At 39.9% G+C, this 23,382-nt stretch overlaps 1 protein-coding gene across 2 annotated transcripts in view; it reads left to right on the top strand.

The window, feature by feature from the left end:
- The window catches only part of LOC134546167 (FH1/FH2 domain-containing protein 3), a 496,828-nt gene that overhangs the window by 403,202 nt on the left and 70,244 nt on the right, over positions 1–23,382 (top strand). For both annotated transcript variants that reach the window (XM_063388744.1, XM_063388745.1), the window contains 2 exons: positions 251–309; positions 16,380–16,447. In XM_063388744.1, the coding sequence (XP_063244814.1) occupies positions 251–309; positions 16,380–16,447 (127 nt within the window). The remainder of the gene's footprint in view (positions 1–250; positions 310–16,379; positions 16,448–23,382) is intronic.

Genomic DNA, 23,382 nt, shown 5'->3' on the forward strand with positions numbered 1-23,382 from the left:
ATCTAACATGGTGGATGAAGCTGAGTCTTAAGTGTTTTAAGGTTGGCCACCCCTGCTCCAAAGTGTAACATTCTGGCGGACAGAAGTTCCCTTGAAGCAGGGCGTTCTTCGGCCCGGGTGGAAGGGAGGGTTACACTAGACGGCGATGCGCAGGCCATATGGTCGGCGTGTGTGGACACAACCAGGCGCACAGAGTGCCCAGGTCCTTGCCGGTGTTTTAACCTCTTCCTTCTCTTCCTGTGTGTTCCAGCCGCAAGAACTCCATCGTGCTGAGGACCCAGCTGTCGGTCCGGGTGCACACCATCATCGGTGAGTGGCAAACAATTACCCGTGCGCATGGCGCAATTAAAATATGTTACGTTGTATGTGCGCGATGGAAAATCATGCTATGCTGTGTGAGTCCAAGGGAAAATTATGGTACGCTATATGCTCAAGGGAGGAAATTATGGTACGCTGCACGAGTGCAAGGGGAAATTATGGTACGCCGAGTGGGTTGAGATGAAAAACTATGGTACGTAGAAGGGGGGTTGGAGGGAAGAAATATACGGTGCGTGTGTGTTGAGAAAATGTGTAAATATAATTGTTGCTGTCATCCACGAGACATTTAAACATATTCTACCAGATCACCCCTTACTCACTCCTCCCTGGGATATCCAATGTCTGCTAAAGTCAACAAGGAGGAACAAGAGATAAATATCTATAGAGCTACGATTAGTAGACTTCCGAGATCATTTGAAACTGCTTCACGCTGGTGATTGGACTACAGTGCCTTCGATATGCACTTGACGACCCTGAGTCAGTTACAAACAATGAGAAGGAGTGGTTGGGTACCCAATCACGTTTAACCTGCAAATTGGACCCAGGGACGGATTCAAGGTGGTGGGGGGAATCACCCCCCTAAGAGCCGAACCTTGAAAAAAATGGAATGCAATCCAGGTGAATATTTTTTTTGTGAATAATTACTTTCAGTTTATTTGCCCAAGACATTTTTTATGTCCCAAGTATTGCATTCTACTTGATCATAATTGTTTTAAAAATAATGAATTTAGCTTTATAATAATATTTAATCTTTAGGCTAATAATTATGAATTATATTTGTTAGGTTGTTATCATCAATATACTTATTCCATATTGGATATTCTATGCCCGATTTTCCATAAGCAGGGTTCTATCAGTATTGTTCTATGTTTTAAGAAATAAGTCCCTACTTCCATATCTGGTATTGTTTTCTTGTGATTAGCTGAAGGGCGCCGGTTTTTCTCTTCTCCCCCCCCCCCCCCCCCCCACCATAGACTTATCATTGGATCCGCCCCTGAAGGATGTGACCTCGTTAACAACCAAAGAACATCCTACGAAAGCTTGTTATATAGGCAAGTTGAGTCTAGCCTAGAGTGAAATGAATCCGTGAAATAATTGTGGCTCTTAATATTTTTTTCCGAAAGATTATGAGATTAGCTTTGTGTTAAATTGCTGTAGCATCGTCTGTGTTTCGGGATTGGTTTAGTTTCTCTCAGACACAAGTCTAGCGTCAGCACACGAATCACATCTATTCCAATCGTAATTTGACTAATGCACACTGAAGATACCAACGCACACACAGGTGCGAGACATTTTTCTCGAACGCTATTCGAATCTGACCTTGTCGCAGAATGTTAAGTCGTTCCACAATAGCAAACGTAATTCTAGTTATTCTTGGCGTTCATTGCTACTCTCAGCGAATACTCAAATATGAAGACTAGGTCCCTTCCATATTTTAATAAGTATTAATGTGTTGAGTTTTTAAAACTGTCCATTAAGAGCATAAAAATATAGCGACTGTTCTTTAAAAAAAATTCATTTTTAATCTGCAGTCAATTTCGTTAGATCTGTAACGAATGTTAAAAGTGATTATTTTTTTTATGATGTTGCACAAAACACTGCCACGCATTTTAGATATTTATTTGTGCTATGCCTTTATATGAGCTTTTGATCGTAATATTTCATCTGCAAAGATTTTTACGAAAATATAAAAAAAAGTTATAATCTAAGAGAAATCTCTCCAACTTTAAATATACATACAGAATGTGTTTGGAAATCGTGATACACACTTTAGGAGTGATAGAAGGCAACTAGAAAAGCACAAATCATCGTACAGTGTGTGCTCGGATCTAAGCACTAGAGGACGCTTCCAGCTAACAGTATAAACGCGCAGTTCGCGGTGATCGTCGTCCCTTGTGCTGTGGCTCTCCGACCATCTGAGACAGACACAGAGAAGGCCGAGATGCATCACGTGTACGGGCTTGCGAACGGCTCTGCAAGGAAGCGCGACAATGTTAACGGCCGCAATTCCAAGCAGTTGTTGTGATGTGGGGGTTCCTGTGATTGGAAGTTGATGAATGAAACATATTCATTAAATTAATGTGAGTCCTGTATTTCCCTCTCTTCATCTTGTATCTCATCGTTTCATAACACAGCACGTACCGCTTCACTAACGCTTCTCTCGTTGACCCGGTATCCACAGATCTCGAAAGTCAATAAAGTCACAAAAAAAATAACGAAACAGAACGACTGGTCTCAAAAGTCACTTTAAAAAGACCCGAAATAAACATTATCAGTGCTGGAAGTAATGAAACACTTATTTCCAGCGGTCTTTTGCTAACTTGGATTTTTTTACACCTCGCTTCAATTCGTAGCCGCACGGTAAATATAAATAGTTGGAGACTCTCCACTTGAATCCAGTGGAAATTATTTCTGACATAAACTGCAAATGGTAGATTCATTTGTTATGTGTTTGATTTCGTATATTATTTATAGACATTGGCACTGTCATATAAAATTATGGAAAAAAAGTTTATCGTGATAACGTCCGGGAATCGGTTCACCAGGAATTTGTAGACTCCTCAGCTGAGTTCGGAGGTTATATAGAATGGTGTCAAGCGCTTGTCTAGTTATTTTCCGTCACCATTTAATTTATATATCAAGAAACACTGAACAGCCTGCAGACAGTGTGTTAGAAAATCGCTGGGTATAAATTTAATAGGTGGCAGGAAATTTTTGTTGGGAAACACTTGCCCAGAAACGCAGCACTGCAAAGTTACGTGCACCAGCAGAAGCGCGCAAATTTGAATTTGGCGGGCTTCACGGGACTGCTCCATTGGCTGAGAGGACGCGCGATCGCAGCGCAGTGGCGTCCAAACACTCTGCGGGAAGCATGCTATGGGTCAGGCTCAGTATATGAAGTGTGCTGTGCGGTTTATTTTGGTTTGGTTTGAAAATATCTTTATTTTTCATTGGTGCAATTTTTGTTACATGATTTAGTAACGGCGTGACATAATGCACAACATAAAACACACACACACACACACACACACACACAGTGAAGAGTTCCAAACTTTTCGGTGTCTTCCACTGTAATGGTTTATATCGTTTGTAGTTCAGTCAGTGACCATCACCTTATTTTCATAATCCGGAAGTTGAAAAAACGCAGGGAAAATTAGTAAAAAAATACTTACTCATCGGAATAAAGATATGTACAACGGTGAGAAGAAAAACTGAAATTAAAAATGTACAAGAAATTAATAAAGACACGACATGGGACCTTCGTAACACTGAGACTGAATCTGTTTAGCAAAGTAAGAAATTAGTGACAAAGATTGTTGGTATGAGCTGTTCGGAAATCTACACGAAGGCGGGGAAACGACACTGAATCTGTATGTAAGTCTGATGACGGGAACAAATGCCAGTTCCCGAAACGTTGCAACTGTTTTGTCGTAGGAAACCAACTGTATTCATCGGTGCTGTCGTCACTGTTTTTTTTTCCATACTGCCTGTTTATTTTGATCATTGTGTTCGTATCTTTGCTGCGTTTGCCAGGTTTTTTTTGTCCGTCTGCATTTCCTGTTCTTGTTGAAAATTGATCGTTGCTAGCCCCACTGAGTTCGTCTGTGTTATTTTTTCACGAATACATTTCTTCCGCGGAATTCTTGCGCTGTCTGATGTTTTAAGTTTAAATGTGTTCGACTCTGCTGTCGTCGGGCTGTGTTGTCCACAATACTTGTTTAGGTTCGTTGTTGATGGGTCCATCTGTTCGACATCAGCTGATTTAGGCTTGCTCTCCGTGGCTTTATGTTTTCATTCTTATTTCTTTTTTTAGTGTTCTTGAGGTATTTTCCAAGACAGACAGTGCATAACAGCAGTGGCGTGTGTCCAAAAATTTGTAAAAATCCCCATTGCATGTAACATTTAAAGAACGTGTCTGTCCCCGGGGCGCGGCGAGGGCAGAGGCTTTTTTTTTTTAATAGCTTTGACAAGTCAAGTATCACCTATTGAGCAAGATACTCACTCGTGTAAATTACACAATCCCACCACCAACAGTTGGGTTCAAACGCTCCAGCTCTCTGAGCTCTTTCGTAAACACTGCTACGAGCGGGGGAAAATAAAGCAAGGAATGAAAATAAGGTACAACCAGCAAAGGTATAAGATGCTGGGAAAAATTGTAAAACCCAGGAGGGCAGAGGCGGTGAGGGCGCGGCTGTCCCGGTGGTGGGCCGCCGCGCGGGCCTCGTGTCGGATGTGGCAGTTAGCGCTACAATTACCACTCTCCCCGGCAGCCGGCGAGGTTCCACGCCACCCACAGCGCGCTGTGCGCCGCGCCGGTGCGAACCTGCTGGGTGGACAACTCGTGATGCAACACTGAACGGCTTTTGTTTCTTGCCACTGGAACGTTTGCAACGGCTGACTGACTCATTGTAGAGGTTGTAAAATATTTTGTTACTTTTTTTGTTTTTCGTTTTTGTTTCATTGCCGTGAAATGTTTAATCGTTCGTGGCTAGGACGTAAAAATGCCAAAACACAACCTAACATTTGTCGTTTCTTGAGCCAAATTTTTCATACCTAAAAACGCATTTATGCCTTTTTTTCGCTGTAGAAAAGACATTTTAGAAATAAAACAAAGAAACGAAAATATTGCCTCTTTATTTATTTATTTATTTTTTTTGTACGTGGTGAAAATAAACTTTCTCTTACAATTACATACCTTTGTAATTTAACTATTACTGCATTTGTTGTTCAAAATAAACAATGATTACCATTTAGAAAATTTAGAGTTGGCGATTAAATAGATAACAAACTGCAAAATAATCTTCAAAGCGCCCATTAAAAGTTAAAACATACTAAACACTAATTCATTAATCACTCTAAAGTTAGTACAGGCATACATCTACTTCATGTAAACTAAGGGCAAAACATAACACGTTGCCAATTTAAGAAACAAAAATGTAAATGGAACTCATACGCATATTCATGCAATAGGAAAAATCGGTGTTTCAAATAGTTTTTTTTTATTTCACCCTGTGTTTGGAGTTAACTATTTTTTTCTATTGCCTTCTTACCTCGTCTGCTTCGTTCAAAATGTTAGTATGTTTGAATATGTATGTCGCGCATAAGGGCCCCACCTATCTGGGCGTACATACGGTGTGCAGGACTCCAGGAGGAACTGCCCAAGATATCTGAGTGGGGTCTGTCTACGAAAAGTAAAGCAGGCCTAAATGCTTCGGGTGACGTCATGCGGTACATCTAATATATTTGTCTAAAAATGTGTTTCATTGAATGAGGCGTTCAGATTTCATTTTTACAGAAACGGATATTTTGACCGGAAAAAAAATGAATGTTTTATAATTTGCAATTTTTTTGTCTATGAGTGAGCATCCCGTTAAAAATCACAGCATGCTATATTTACAATAGTTTAACATAAAATCGATATAACTTAAGGGGCAGAGATAGGAACATAAATAGGTCATAGCTTCACCACTCATTGTCTCTAACAACTTCAATGCAGTTTCGCCAACTGTACGAGATATCTGGTCAACGCACCAGAGTTTATCACTCGGCACCAGGCACCAGACAAGTTCCATAAATGTACGAATAAAATAACAAAATTATGTTTTTGGAAAAAAAAAAAAAAGAGCGCAAGTCTTTCAGTACTTGCCAGAGAAGTGAAACATCTAACCTCGGTAACAAGCAAACTTTTGTGTTCTCATGTTGCAATAATACGAAACTCGGACTCGAAATTTTATAATACGAATAATTATATAATACTTATTATACGATACTATAATATCAGACGCTATAATACGATAATATAATACGATACTTATATAATATAATACTTACAATACGAAACTCGGACACGAAATTTAACGTAGAATTCTTAAAATAAAGGCGAGCGTGATCAACATCCGCAAATTGTGTTTTCAACTAAATTTCTGGAAGTGAATAACACGTAGTTTCCACACGCTGCCAGAGCAATTACGTCGACTATAGAATCATTCCCTTTCCAAACCGAAATTTTAAACTATATAATAAAACGGTTCCGATAAAAGCGAAAAAAATCTTAAAGTACTAAACCCCGGCTTTGAACCTGATATACAACAAGGAATTTGGTTAAAATACTGCCCATCTTATTAAAATTCATTGAACAGTTAATACTATATTGTTTCCCCTCGGCTTTCTGAACTTTGGTTCGCGCCATCTGCCACAGATGGCAGCACCGTGGTTACACATTTCAGTTCCATGCGACTTCCGATCCATCCACTAAATTACTCCTACCAAATGCCGTATACCGAGAGCTAAGATGTTTACACATCAAAAACCAAACTTAAATGGTGTATTAAAAGTGACCAGTAAAATAGTTGTAGGTATAGAGAAAATGTCCAAAATTTAATCTGCACTGTCTGATAACAACGTCTCGATGTCGACTGAACGTTGAATCAAAATCACATCTTTCTTCGAAGGCCTAGACAGGGGTTCGCCATGCTGGCATTGGCTTCATGGAGACTGTGTGAAGTTGCTTTTTGTGCAGCTTAAAAACATTGTCTGAAGCGTATAGTGTTGGCATTCAAGTGACTGTGTTTGACAACGGAAATTATTGTTTATGCCTGTTAGCCATCATCAGGCGTGGCTAGTTCCATTTCTGCATTGGCATTACGGCGATGATGAGGTAGAAAGCGACTTCAACTACGCCACGGCATGCTGACTCCTGACGGTTCCTAACCCCGCGGGGTCCAGTGGACTGTTCATAGGCACGTTCCAGGTTTTCCACTGGGTGGTGTACATCCTGGCCGCGTCTTTGAAGTACCCGGTCGCGTCGCTATGCCGGGGGCCATGTGTTCTGTGAGCGCACTCTTCCCCAGGGTTGGCAAAATGGTCAGTTAGAATGTCCAAAAAAGTAGTTTTCAAGTCGCTAATTGGCACTATAATCTTCAGTAAATTCTTTATTAAAGTTTTATCAGTTTAAATGTTTTAGGTTTTTAAGGCACATTGATAATATAGTATGTTGTTTTGTGTATACTTACTATCTCATTTCCAAATACGCATTTCAAGGTATTTTTTCTACGTAACTGTCCTAGTTTTCTTTGAAGAAAATAGCATGATCCAATCTATGTAGTTCTGATCAATTGATTTCGATTAATAGCATATTAAATTTCACGATCAAATTTAACAGTTAAATTTACCATATAAATAATTAAATCAGATACTGTACTGATAAAGTTATTTACTAATTATATAAATAATTAAATCATATACTGTAATGATAAAGTTATTTACTATTATTTTATAAACAAATTATTTTTTATTTAAGAACCATTTCCTGACTTACACCTCTGTATATGTTGAAGGCCGTGAGTGTATTTTTCATTTTAAGAACATAAAAATGGCTCGTGCCACCCTCTACCAAAATTTGACATTTTCGTGAACGAGAACAGGTAGCCTGGGTGACTTCCTAAAAAAATTACTTTTAATTCATTTACATAATAAAAAAAAACTCGTCTTTACGACACTTCGATTAAAACTTCTTATTTAACTCGTCAAAAAATACCTCTGGTCGCCAAACGAAAATTGTCACTGATAAAGTGATGCTAGATAAAGTGGCGAAGTCGCTAAGGTGGCCACCCTGCTCTTCTCTCAGACGATTTATCCTGCCCCCGCGGAAGAGGGAAAAATAAAACTAATTAACTTACGCTAGAGGAGAAAGCCCGTCAGACTTATTTCAATTGTTCAAAGCGCTTTATACTGTTGGTTCATAACAGGTTCGATTTCTGGCAGGATCGAAGTTTTTTAAAGTAGGAAGTTAAGAGATGAATGTCTGATTCGCAATTTTATCAATATACTATCATTATAACATGCTATAATTATAACTTGCTATCCAACTAAATGCATAATTATTTTTTTAATAAAACGCTTTACTCTGGGTGGGTTACCACAAGTAACCCCCCCCCCCCCCCCCAAAAAAAAATTCTTTGAGCGCTCTTATCACACTACTCCAATCCACCACAAATTGGCCTGTGCCAATCGGTACACAGTTCTCAGGTGCCCCAAGCGTATTCGAGAGCCAGTGAGTTTCCTCGTAGTGCTCCCGTTTCTTCCTTTGTTTTGTCTCCCGTCAGTATAATGTTCAGGGATGACAGGTGTATCAGATTTCCACCTGGAAAAGTTACTTCACTGAATTTCCCATACCATTTATGTATGTCTTTATTGCATGACATTCGAACCCATAACCTTTTGGTCCAAATAATGCTAATCCAAAGGCAACAGAAATACATTCGTTTACGACCAGCGCAAAACATTGCAATGTTCATCGATGAAACCTGAGCTGAACTGAAGAAAATCCAGTCGTATCGGACAAGCCGTATCGGAGAAAATTGGGTCACAGATGAGGACAGCGAAAGTCTGTGGGTCACTTAGTGACCTAGTTTCACCGGGTCACCATTGATTTCGTTTTGCTCTCAGGTGATTCAGTTACTCCCAGTTGCTGTAGGTGTGGTTCGGTAATATTTTGACATAATGAGGCATCACTCAGGAATTTGCAGTGGGTAACGTCTACCACCGACGCTCAGTCAGCACTTTGCACGGACCACTGGCCGCTTGTGCCCGCGAGTAATCCAAGACTGCCAACTGTTTAGATTACGAGGCGGATTCCCTTCCGCGACTTGTATTACGACGCGGGTACAGGGCTACATGCACAGTTATTTTTCATTACTTTATTCCAGCGTCGTTTGTAACTGATTTCAAACTATTTACATAATTTTACGCAAGCGAATAAGTATTTTCCGCGAAAGAAAACGCACCACTGTTACGTCACCCGGCGCGGCGTAAGAGCGGCAGGCAGCCGTGGCAAGAGTGACATAATAGTGAGTGACGAAATTAGTGACAAAAAACACGGTAAATTTTCAACACGAAAAACGCGTGTAAAGCTCGCATGTACAAAAATACTCTTCCAAAATCCCTTTTTAAGTTAATTCTCTTCCGGACATCAATGCTGGAAAATTTAGAAATCAGAATGTGTTGGAATCAAGTAGTGAATTTTCATCTCGATCGTAACGTCAGTTTTACAGATTTGGTATTATTTATAAATATTAGCTCTTGAAATGTAAAAATAACAAAATCAAAGTCATCATAAGTAGGCATAATGCTGTGAAAGAAATCAAGATTCTAGACGTATTAGGCTTACATTATTAACCAGCTGCGGAAAACAGAATATTAATTTCTAGTGAGCATATTTGAAGCAATTAATCAGTCAAGAAATTATAATTATGAACATCTTCATGAATTTTTACAAATATCATACAACAAGTAGAATATCGAGCTCCAAAATATCTACTTAATCAGACTCTAACACTGACTGACAAAGAACGCACATCATGCAATTTTGCATAGGATTTCCTTATATAGCGTAGGTGACATTTAAGAAATGATCTTTGAAAATTCATCACCTAAGGGGGCTAAATAGGGGATTAAATTTTAATGGAAGTTTGTGATTTTCGAAGTAAGAAATATGGAAAGTGGTGTTTAGGATTACGTTTATAAATAAACAATTGTATTAGCGTTTTTGGTAATTAATCAAAAATGAGGATCAAATACTTTCCCATCGGGCACACGGCTAATGTAAAAATTTTCCATAAGAAATTTTACATATTTTTGGCTATTATTTACAAATACTAGCTCTTGAAGTGTAAAAATAACAAAATAAAAATCATCGTAAGTAGGCCTAGGGCAATGCAATGCTTACATATGAAAGGTATCATAGACTTTTTGAGACATTTTAAAGAGTGAACATTTATAAAACTTTTGCATTTAAGTCATTCTACGAAATTTTATTTTGGTTTCACTGGAGTTTGCGTCTTAACGCGGCCACGTTGAAATAAATAAAATTTTAGAATAAAATTGTTTTGAAGAAAAAAGTGTTGAAATCAAGATGGCGTCTTGCAGTTTGTATTTGTCCTACTGAAGGCGACGTTAACTGTTGGTTTACTAGAGGCGAGACCCAACCACCACTCAGAAATAAAATATAAATAAAGTAATTAACTGAGTCTTAAACGATACCAACACTTGTAAATTGTAATTTTAATCATCACACTATTGGAGCTGGTAAATATTGCAAAGATATGCTATTTATTCTCTCGACGCACATGATTTTCTTTGTTAAAAAAGTGAAACAAAAATTCCCCACAGTATGTGGCATTATTTAATCATCACGTAAATTTGCACAAAACTTTGTTCTTCTTATTAAGTTCTTCACATTTGAAGACTTTGGGCTCCAATGTCATTTTTCTCAGTGGCGGATTTAGAGGGGGGGGGCACGTGTTCCCCCCCCCACCTTCCCAGAAGTATAAAATATGCACTGGATAATACGACTTCTGAAGTAATAAACAGGTATTATACTACTGATGGGGGCGGCCGCCCCCTTCCCCGCCCACCCCCCCTCTCTACCGCAGAAGTCAATCCTGAGTCCGCCTGATTATTCTGATTTTTTAAATGGAATTTGTAATATTTGTAACAACTTTTTTTTTGGGTGGTTACTCTTGGCTGGATATGCCCATCCCGAACCAAACTTCACTCTTATGATATATGTCTGAACTGAAGCGAGTTGACTTAGACTACAGTATGATATGACTGAAAGTAAAAAAAAAAAAAAACACGTCAGAAAAAAAAAAGGAAAATAAAGCTGTCACCAGAAAATATTTCAACGAAATAATACAATTTTCAACAGCTACAAATTCCGCGGTAATTGTAGAAATTGGTTCAATTAACACTATCCAGACGCCCATTGTTCAATCCTAAATACTCTCTCTGTTATTTGCAATAAACAACAGCCCTTCAGCTCCAACTTCAAAGGCGTTTACCAATCTTGGGAAGCATTTTAACCGATAAGTCGTATTTCTGTTTACAATTTTTTTTTCGTGTTGAACCAGCAGCCGAATTTTATCGGTCAAATTTTGCTGTGTATGCATGCTGAAATTATCTGAAGGATGGCGAGCTGTGAAGGCGGTAGCTATAAAGTGTCCCATGATTTGATTCCAGTACCGAGTGAATGGCGCCCAGATTGATACTACCCGGCTTGTTAACATTTTAATTTTACTTTTTTTGATTTTTTCTAAGACCATAAAATAGTGTCCATTGACAGTATTTTTACAATTGTAGTAATATTGAAAGAAAGGAAAAATAATTCAATGCTAAACACAAATTATTACTCCACTGGGCAAACTACTTGTAGTGTAGGTCACTACTAATAACAAGGAATTCCATTAAAGGCGTGTGCTATGCTCAGACAGAACCAAACATGTTAATATTAAATTATACAAATAACTTTTACAAGAACGGCTGAAACCAAGATGGCGTCTTTTAGTTACGTAAAAATGGAATATTATTAGATAATGCTTTTGATGAAATACAACAAGAAAATGCATTTTTTAATTTCTCATTCCCAATTTTCCTTTGATAATTGCAATGCTTCAGATACGTGTTAAAAAAATATCCATCACGTTGTGTGTAAAATTGTTGTGTTGTATGGCATATGTCTGGCAAAATAGGACAGCGAAAATGGCAGAAATCGTGCATTGGAAAGAGAGAGTAAATAAATGCCCATTAAAATGCACGCTGCAAACTAAGCATGAGACACTCTGTATCGCGACTGGACAAGCGGCGTCTCTGACGGGGCTGCGCTTGTGTCGCAGGGGTCGGCGACCCCTCCCGTCTCCGATAACTCGTGGAGCGGGGCAGGTGGAGGGGGGAGGTAGCGTGCTCCGACCCACCGCAACTGAGCGCTGCGTCCTCCCATTCAGCTGATCGGGTTTTCGTCTGCTCGCCACTCCCCACCGCCCTCCACACTGTCAAATCCTCGCTTCCAGCGCCTTCCAATATGCTGTGTCAAACAATTTTCCAGAGTTTACGACGTCGCCGAAAACGTCACTAGCGCAGCCGTGTTTATCTTAAAAGTTGGATGACTTAAGTTTCCATCGAATATTTTGCATAGTGGACGGTTTCTGAAATATCTTGGATGTTGGATGCAATAGCCAAATAAATCGTGTGCAGCGAAAACTGAAGTGATATCCATTTCCACCACAAAGAATCTTTAAAATGGCGAAGAACACATGGACGATTTTACATAAGAGGTTATAAAAGTGAAATAGCAAAATTCTTGTTGATATGAATGTAGTGTGCGAAAAAAAAAAAGAAAAAAAGGAAATTATGTTTCTATAACTTAAAAAAAATATCACTTTACATTTATTTTATTATGTAGCGAATATTATGTAAATTTAATTTTTTTTTTTACATTTTCAAAAAAAATGCACAAATAGCATAACTAGTTTAAAAAATTTAATCCAACACTTCATTGGATTATTTAATTTAAAATTTGAAAGTTTTAGATACCTCTGACCAAAAATAAATGTTGAGGTTATTTGTCCAAATATATTTGATGCAGAAATTTGGAAGCCAGTTGCCGTCCAATACTACCCCTCCAACTCTTTTGTCAAATATATTGGAGTCAAATATTTGACAGTGTGACCCCACCTTGTTCCCTACATACGCATTACCTCGTCCCCCCTCTTCCCCTCCTTCGATTGTACCTGGCCAACAGTCGGTCTATCATCACCGTGCTTTTAATTTCGGGTTGCCCACCGTGGTCGTACCTCGGGAGCTGCTTCAGGTCCAAGGTCAGGCCGACGCTCCCCGTAGCGCAGTCGGCTCCAACACACGTCGTCTAATAGTCCAGTCGTTTGTGCTCTAAAAGGTGTTTACCTGAAACGTTTTCCAGGAGTTTTGAAAATTGGTATTTCTTATAGATTTCGACGTGCTGTTTTCGAATTTTCACTTTGCAACCTCGTATCTTTGCCGCACACGCCGCCGTATTGGAAAAAAATGACGCCCAATAACAATTTTTTAGAATATTTCCTTTCAGACATATTTTACGATGAAAATAGTTACGTAATAAATTTAACTAGAGAAAATTTGCTATAATTTATGTAGTAACCTTTTTTTTTTGTTGTAATGTCAATTTATTGTTTTAGCGTACGAGTGCCGCTAACCAACATACATGTACATCAACACGCGTTTTCGTATATTTTACGAAAAATATTTTACTACGCGTTGAAAAACCGGCCTACTACGGCTTACTACGGCCTACTACGGGTTACTACGGCCTACTACGTCTTACTACGGCCTACTACGGCTTACTACGGCTTACTACGGCCTACTACGGCCTACTACGGCTTACTACGACCTACTACGGCTTACACGGCCCATCGCAGATATAAGGGACGCTCTCCCTTGGCCCCCGGAGTCCCTTCTAAGGAACATCTGCAGACAAAGCTAAAATATTCTGCCTGAATCACCAGTACGAGTGTATCGTTCTACAGTATCGTTCGCATTTTCAGAGCCATGGATTTTAAGGAAGTGAACTGTTTTATTTGTGAAAATCCATTGGAAGGAAGTGAAGTAAGTGACTGAATTGAAGGGAAAAAAAAGGATTGTAGACATTTCGTAAGTCAAGTGTTAAAAGCAAGGACGAAAAAGGCAAACTCTTGGAGGGGCTGAAATCGATAGTGGTTCACGATGTGTGTCTAAAACGCTATACAAATGAAGAAAAAAATAATCTCTGCATCTTTGCGTAGATGTAGCGATGTCACACCTTCTCATTCACAACTGCGATCCTGTACCCCAACATTCTCATTTAGAGATGATTGGTTTTTGTGCGCTGCTGAGATAACAGCATTGTTCATAGCGAAACAAAAACAGTCGCGCTTGTGCGATCGTAATATTGTGTACAGCGTGCTCGCTGAAAAACAACATTTCAGAAATTGCTAGAGTTAGGAATGATGATTGGGGTCGAGAGATTGTTGATCGTCTCGAGCAAGTAATTGATTTGGACGCAGTTGATGCACAGATTCACAACTCGTGCATGAAAAAAAATTGTATCAAGTACCACCGACTGGAGAGATGAAAAAAAGAGGTCCGTATGCGAACGAGATTAATACTGCAATGCAGTATATTTACACTTACCTCTAGCAGAATTCTGAAGAGGGTCAGTTTTTTTTGGATGTACTGATGACCAAAAGAGAAGGCGATTACCACCTACTCATAAAAACTGTAAAGGCACAACTCCTCAAGAAATATGAGACGATATTTTCATTGCCTACACTGCCAACAAGGCTCCTGTGGTTTGCTTCTTAAACACAAGGTATATAATACTGACAGAAGCCTGGTAAACCAAAAAACCGCAGACAAGACGGAAGAACGTCGGCGTATTGTAAAGAGAGCTGCAGCAATTGTTGTAGAGGATATTCGCTCCAAGGTCCACGAGACTACATATTTCCTCCGACAGATAAATACGCCTCTTACTATATAGGTACCTCATTGTGGTATATAAATGAGTTTTTTTTTGTCGCCAATACGCGTGCTGGAGTAGACTTTGCGGCGCTCGTAAGCTGAAATTATTTATTTTATAAATAAAAAAATTTACCACATAAATAAAGAAATAAATTTCTGATTTAATTTATTACATAACTATTTTCTTCGTAAAATGAGTCGGAAGGAGATATTCTGAAAAAAACTGTTATGGGTGCCATTTTTCCAATACGTTGGCGCGAGCGATAAACATACGAGGTGGCAAAGTGAAAATTCTAAAAGAACACGCCAAAATCCATAAAAATACCAATTTACAAAACCACCGGAAAACATTCCAGCGGAAACTTTCAAATGAATGGACTAAAATTTGTCACAAATAAAAATTTCAAAATCAGTAAAGATTAGTGCCAATAAAGCAGTGAATAGGGATGTAGATTTAATTGAAATATAAGTGGCGAGATCTGACGCATCTTTCTAATGCAATCCGGGGATAGATTCACCGGCCGTTTTAAGCCCGGTATTTTTTTTTTCATAACCGGTAAACGTGGCGGACGTTATCAATAATCGGGATGCTACCAATGAACCTACCACTGTTTCATTACGTTAAGTTGGCTGCCTGACCGGGTCGCCGAACGTTGCGCAGAGCTCCAGGTGTTGACGCGCCATTTACAAACCAGTCAACATTTACTAAAGGTGTTTGATTACGAACAGAGGCGTAGCCAGGATTTGTGTATGGGGGGTGTTAAAAAGCATGCCCCCCCACCCCCCCGTATTAAAGCGGGGGGTGGGGGGGTCCTCCCCCGGGAAAATTAGGATTTTAAGGTGTAAAATAGTGCTATTTTAGCAGTTTCCGGTACTAAAATTTAAATATTGTAATGGTAAAAAATTTATTAATTTAATATGAAATTCGTTCGAGTGATGAATAAAAAATTAATTAAAGATTTGGCGCTAAGGGGGGGGGGGTTGAACCCCTAACCCCCCCCCCCCCTGGCTACGCCCCTGATTACGAATAGCATTCAAGAGCACATTCATTGCACTTGTCTATACAAGTTCCGTTTCATAAACATGCACTTTTGTTGTAGAGAGTGAAAAAAGGCTAAAAACATGTGTTTTCAAGGTCGTTTTAAGTATGAAAAATTGTAATCACAGTATTGTAAATGGTATAGGAAAGTGTAAGGAGTCTTTATCTTTAATATTCCAGCATCAAATCATAGGATCACCGCTTAAAGTACCATATAGGTGCTTTACTGACGCGAAGACTGCACGCCAGTTCTGTGCTCGGCGCGTAGAGGCTGTGAGGCGTGTGTCGCGCGAGCCAATGTCGCCCTAAGCACACCCTCACTTTTATAGCTCGTGCGTCCAGCCACATCATGGGCCATCGTCGTCTACATAGACCAATTTTTTTAAAAATTTTTTTCTGTATGACGTCTGGTCGACAGCGAGGTTGCTACAGACCAACACGTGATTCAGGAGGGGATTGGGAAAAGAAGCGGCGGTGACAGGTGTATAACGAGGAACCATCCCGGTAATGTCTGGAGTGGTTTAGAAGGGGCGGGTATACAGGTTAAAACATAATTGGGGATGGATGTGTCGGGATTTGAACCCGGAGCCTCGCCAGTGCGAGCGACTTCCCTCGGTCTCTGCTCGGCAAACATTATCTCCGACGGACGGCTTTGCGTGTGCTGGTTGCTTGACGCCCGTGTGGTTCCCTGTTGCAGAGAAGCTGCTCAACTCGGAGGGCCGCGAGCTCAGGAGGGCCTTGTTCTCGCTCAAGCAGATCTTCCAGGTGAGTGGCTACAGTGCGTTTCACCCTCAGTCGGTACGTTTGAGTGGCTACTGTGCGTTTTGCCCCAGCGCGCTCCTGTCTAGCGGGTCGCCGCGAGAAGGGGAAGGCTGTTCTGGCGGCTCATGGCTGGAGACCTGCTGAACTCGCGTCATTGCTTGATAAAATACTGTTATTTTAACAATCTCTATCACTGGACGCCCGGAGGACATCCCCCACGACGTGCCCGACCCAGAAGCCGAAACGCACTCAGCGACTCTGGCCACGAAGGCCTGCGCTCTAAGATTTATTTCAGTAGTGTCGAAGGGTAAATAACTACTGTTTCTTTCGTGCATAGCGCCTTGAAAACATCATTCCCGCGTCGGCTGAAGTGTGAGCCCCTTCCGTCCATCCACAGCGAGGTACAAGCGCGTGTTAGTTGTGCAGGAAGGGGGAGGGAGTGCCCAGAGACGGCTCCAGGGCCCCGCGACCCAGCATGGCCCTTTTACTTTTTACTTTACTTGTTTATTCAGTTTACTGGGTAAAATGTAGATATTAATGAGAAATTTAGGAACACTCAATTGTAATTAGCACGTAATTTTAATTGCTGGTCAGATTTCAGTTGAGTTTTCATGATTTCTTACTATAAAAACTAACTATCCGCATGCCCGATGGGATTTTCCAAACTTACATCCCCTATTTAATTCCGTTAGTGGATAAATTTTCTAGAATCCTTTCTTGGTGCTCACCTACGTTATAAATGGAAATCCTATGCAACATTTCATGCTTCTAGGCCCACCGGTTTAAGCTGTTAGTCAGTCAGTGTTATTAAGTACCTAAATGTGGTGACATTTATAAAACTAACTCGAGTGTAATATTAGAAAATAAAATCATAATTTCTTAATACAAATTTGTAAAAAATTCGCCGAAATTTAAGTTCTATTTTGGTTTCAAAACGTTGATTTGAATAGCTTATTGTCCCATACCTTCCAGGTCCCCGAAGAGGCCCCTCCCAAAGTCCCAGGCCTCGGCGCTGCTCGTGTGCGCATGGTCGGCGGGGTGCGAGGCACCAAGCTGTCTCGTGGCCCGCGGCGAGAGCGCGCGTACAGGCAGGAGTACCCTCACCAGCTTGGGGCCTGGCCCACAGAAACAATCAATGGGCCAGGAGACGAATAATTTTGTCAGGTCCTCCCTTCTGGTTATTTACTCTACAACTTTCCAAATCCCACAGTTAAAATAATATATATATATAAATTGAAAGATTGCACACGTTACTGTGGTCATAACTGTAAACATGATCTCATTATCTGTGCATATCGCATTACTTGTAAGGTTTCATATGAATTACATTAACAATAAACTTGTAAATTTATGCCATATCGCGGTAAACCAAATATTTCAAAAATCTCCAAATTCAACCGGTTACCATCCCCCTCCCCCCCCATTTGAGCCACCCTCTTTTGGTCATGCTTGGAAAATCTTCCGCCGAAAGGAGTTGCCAATCCCCTTTATCTTGGAGCTCCTGATAAACAGCAATTAACAGGTGCAGCTACGAGTATTTTTCTATCAACGAGACGGAATTGTTCCAGCCAAAAAAATTTTGTGTCTGAAACATCCATAAGAAACACTTTTACTGGCTACAAAAACCCTTCTCTTCGCCTTAGTTACTAAAAAAAATAAAAAAAAATATAAAAAAAAATCAGAAACTGGGCTTACCAATTTATTGCAAAGATCCCGCGATATTTTGAGGCTCAAACTCGAAGCATGCACGATTATTTTTTTTTTCGTGCTCACTTTGCCTCAAATAAATTTTACTGTGTTTTTCGCCTGACTTGTGAAGATATGGTGATTTGATTTCGTCTCGTGTTTCATGCATGATTTGTAATGACGATTGGTAGGTTTCATTGGTTCCAAAATTTCTGTGAATACCGGATGTGTAGAGACCCTAACTATTTGGCGTTGTTATGACTAGCTGGCTAGACTTGAAGCAGGTCTGTGTTGCTTTATTGCATGTGGTTGGACCCCGTATTTTGACACACCCCGCGCGGTACTGGGCCAGTGGGAAACATTCAGCTCTTGAGCTGCTGATCAGCACGCGGTAAAATTGAGTAGAAAAGAAAAAGTTTCCGACAGAAAATGGAGCCAAGGAACCGCAAATCGGATCTTGAGTCTGTAGAGTCTGTGTCATTTGTATCGAATTTGATGGTTCTCAAAAATAGTACAATAGGTCTACGTATCCTTCTGCCAAGATTGTTCTGTCATTGATGGTAAACAAATTCACGTGGTAGTCAGTGTTCGTAGAAAAAAAACATGTGTCGCTTTGCAAGTGACTGTTTTAAATTGGGTACCGCTAGAACGACTTTTGATAAATGTCAAATGTGAGCAAGTAACGTAACACAGACCATACAAGGCAAGTGAAATAGAAACTCAAAGAATATCGGAAGTATTGTGAAATTTGAATCTTTCTTTGAACAGAGGCAGCATATATACCAGCCAAACCTTGGATTTTCCATATACGTGCTATGGAACCACGGAGTTAAGAAATTTCAGGAGACGGTAAGCTGTGACGTAGTTGAAGTCACTTTTTAACTTCGCCATCGCCCTGTTGTCTCGCCAAAAATATTGCGAAAATGGTGCTTAATAACGTCTGATCATGGTTAGTTAGTATGAATTAGAATCTTCGTCGTTAAAAACTGTGACTTCTATAAAAAAAAAAAGGTAATTTAAACTGTTTTCACAATATAAAACACTAGACTTCCGCCAACAGTTTTGGGCTTCTCATTTTTCGTCTAACCGCACTGTGAAAACAGTTTAAAATTACTATTTTTTTTTTACATATGTGGCTTTTTTTTAATGACGGAGATTCTAATTGATAATTACTTACTATCACCAGACGTTATCAAGCACCATTTACGCAATATTTTTGCTGGGACAATATAGCGATGGCGAGGTTAAAAAGTGACTTCAACTATATGCCAGCATGCCGTCTCCTGACAATTCCTAAATCCATGCTAGCTACAGTATGTTCCATATGCTTAGAGAACGGTCTAAACCATAGTTTGTAACAGTTAACGTGATTCAGTAACAATTATAGTTTGGTCCCTATATCAACCATGTAAGTAGGAATTCAGGGAGTGGGTTTTAATTATTGAAGTCAGAATGGAAACCATCTCTGGTTAGCAAAATATTTTTGTTGCTAAAATCTTTGTTTACCAATACCCACTACATTATGGCATTTTAACATTTCTTCCGGTTCCTTTCAAGCTGTTAAACGTTTAGCATTAGCCTTTTTACCACTACGGTTTTGTTTTGCTGTGAAGTTCTTAACCAGAATGACTTCAACTTTAGAAAAGACCACCACCCCGTAGACCTCCATGACATCAACCATATTAGTGTACCTATAACCGTGTATTTTACTCAGAGACCTAGTTTTATGAACTAGTTTTGGGCCAATCCGCTAGATAGTAGCTTCCATAATATATTACTAACATAGCTATGACTGTGAGAAGTAATGCGTAGGCTATTATCAGATAAAAAAATGTGAGAATTTAAACACTTTATTTTGGTAGCCACATGTTTTGTGGTGCGGCATGCCAATAAAATTTTGCATCTCCCACCAATTTATATAGAACATTCTTTTTTATCACAAAAGAAAGGCATTGAGTGTTTCTCGAATAAAATTAACGTAATAGACCTAACACTTAGGATTTGAACCTTCCGTCCGAGTTTTTTAAAAAAAATTTTTTAAATTTTTTTGCTAGTAGTTATGGGTGCACCCAACATATAATGTCACATGTCGCGCAAAACATGGTTTCAGATTCCACTGTAAGAGTCGCGCTTGTATATGTCTCGCCCTGTTCCACGTGTTCGCCGAGGCGAGCTTGCAGGCAGTGCGTGCTCGAGGGTCGGGTTGTTGAAGAGGAGGGGGGGGGGGGGAGGTCCCGCCGCGCGCGACTCTTGTCGACACCATCCTTGGTCGACACCCACTCGAGCTCCCGCGAGCAGGCAGTCCCCTTGCGCGCGCACCCCCCCCCCCCCCCCCCCCCCCCCCCGCCGGCCTGTTAGAGCGCGCGGCTCACGAAGAGCAGCCCTTCTGCCTTCCCACTCACGCCAGCTTTTGTCTCAGCGCTTCGGCCCTCCGTGATCCCACCCTTGCATTTTGTTAGCTTTCCAAGGGTACGTCGAGGCAACGAGGTCATCAGAGCGCAAAGATAAAAGCGTAACGAAAAATAACGAGCAGATTCACGTGTTCTAGTGTTGCAAATACGCTTATAATACGAAACTCGGACACGAAATTTAAACCAAAATTTTTTCAAATAATGCCCAGCGTGGTCAACATCCGCAAATTGTGTTTTTCGCTACATTTCTTAACGTGAATGACACGTAGTTTCTGCACCCGCTTCTATAATTCGTTGCCAGAGCTGCTACGTCGACTATTGAATCATTTTATTAGCAAACCAAAATTTTAAATTATATAATGAAACGGCTCCAATAAAAGCGAACAAGGCTTCAAAAAAATACTAAGCACCGGCTTTGGACCTAATTTTGAACAAGCTGTTTTATTAAAAGACTGCCAAATCTTGTTAAAATTGATTAAACAGTTAATACTATAAATTTTCGATTTGGCTATGTGAACTTTGGTTCGTGCCATCTGTCACAAATGGCAGCATCGTGGTTACACATTTCCATTCCTTGAGACCTCCGTTCCATTCAAAAAAATTACTCCTACCAAATGCTGTATACTGAGAGCTAAGATGTTACACATCAGATATAATTTGTCACTACTGAACAAAATATTTTAGTTGGATCTATACCTACTGAAAAAAAAGTATGTAGGCTAGCTGCCTCAAAACCTTTTAACAGTTCCTGTTCAGCTTGAATGATAGTTTATGTAGGTGAACGACATAATTGTACCCACGGAAGTGACTTACGAATAGCAAGTAATTTCAAAATACAATAGAACTTACTGAACGCTTATGCCGCTGTGATTCTTTTTGGCTGTGATAGGAGTTGGCATTCTGGTGAAAACGAAGACAAAAATATATATACTTACTCTATATGTATCATCACTAAAGAGATCCGAACTCGAGACGCACGAAGGTGTACAGCACGGAATCAACACCTTCATCTCTTCCCACTGGTGCAAGCAGTGCCGGCCCTGGACTTCTTGCATAGGAGCCTTACCGGATGTTCTGGCGAAGGAGGTTGTGGAATCGCATCTCAGGAAAAGGGGAGTGGGATGGAATCGGGCGTCGCCCCCGGGAAACTTTACAAATAAATATTTTCAAACAAATTTTTTTAAGGTAACCTGGAACTTAAATTTCAACGATAGTTTTGCTTAAATGCAATTCCTGGGACATACGCCATGGCAGTTTTGCACTGTTTGTCATTAAATTTCATAAATTAATGCAAAATAAGAAATTTAAAAAAAAAGAATAACATATAGACTACCCACAGAAAACAGGCCCAAATCAACTTAATTCAAACACATAAACCCAACGATGAATCCAAACAGGTATTCTTGTGCTGTCTGATATTTTAGTATGAAGGTGTTAGTCTGTGCTGTTGTTGTTTTGTCCACAATACCTGTTTAGGTTCATCGTTAGGTTCATCGTTCGGTTTATCTGTTTGACATCAGCTGATTTTGGCTTGGTCTCCGTGGGTTTATGTATAAATTTTTAATAATTAATTTTCGTTCTTGAATTTTTCCCATTACAAACCGTGCAAAACTGCAATGGCGCATTTCCAAGAAATTGTAGTATTAAATCCACATTCCCCATTGCACGAATCATTTACAGAAAGATGGTTTTGCTCATTTATGTGCAGAATAATTTTATATTATTTTTAAAATTCAAATAAATTACGTTCACATCATACAATGAATAGTATTCCACAGTTATGGTGGGTAGTTTACATTACGAGATGTTGGTAATCAGACCGCCGGCGAAACCCGCCCCCGGGGTGAAAGTGCAGTATTCGGAGCACTGTCGTCACTTCACCTACTTGTTTCACCCTCATCAAAAAAAAATTTGCCTTCCCATATTCATTCCTTTTTTTTTTTCCTTCTTTTCTCCAGCGCACCGGGCTGAGTCACTAGGTAAGGGAAACAAAACAACAAAAGGACTGCAAGAGCTGAGAGCTCTTCGTGGTTCACGGACAAGAGTGAGCCTACTCGACATTTCCGCAGTCCTTCTCTCTTCCCCCCTCGGTTTTGTCTTTATCTTCGTTGCGTGCTGCCACTGCGGAGACTTCCAGAACTCTGCCTGGAAGTAGGTACATGTCGTGTGCGATGTCTACTAAAACCCGTTCTGCTATGACACAGAAATGGAGACTGGTCACGTAAACGGAGAGGGATATCACGGAACAGGGTTTTAAAATTTTATTTATTGAAAATTCGCCATCGTCAAGACAGAGAAGACACATCAAGTAATTTTCGAAGAATAGAACATAGTGTATATTGATAGTATTATTTCTATTCAAGTTACGTAATTTATAAATGTTAAAATACTAGACGCCTATTTTATTACATGGAAAACAATTTGTAGAAATTAAAAAAAAATACTATTGGCGTATTTTGATTTAACGAAGCAAAAAATATAAAGTTAATGGCGGAAAAATTGTTTGTTTGGCATAAAATCTTCCGAAACCAAGATGGTGTCTTCTTTCTGTTCATATCTCTCAATCTCTCTTTCCCCCTTTCTAAGGAGTAAAATGGAGCCTAGTTCCCAAGATTTGCTTGATAGGGTTTTACATCGTGCGGCTTCCTCCATGACTGTTGGGAGCTCCAAAACATTTGGTGCCCAGTACTCATCATATATACAAATGTGCGACTCTTATAAATTGGAAACTGAGACAATGTTTTGGCGACATGTGAGCTATCCGTTAGGTGGACCCATAACTACTAACAACAAAAAACCTCGGGTGGTAGGTTAGAATCAAAAGTGTTAGCTTTATAAAAA

The sequence above is a fragment of the Bacillus rossius genome, chromosome 1 (genome assembly GCF_032445375.1).
Source record: "Bacillus rossius redtenbacheri isolate Brsri chromosome 1, Brsri_v3, whole genome shotgun sequence".
NCBI classification, from domain to species: Eukaryota; Metazoa; Arthropoda; class Insecta; order Phasmatodea; family Bacillidae; genus Bacillus; species Bacillus rossius.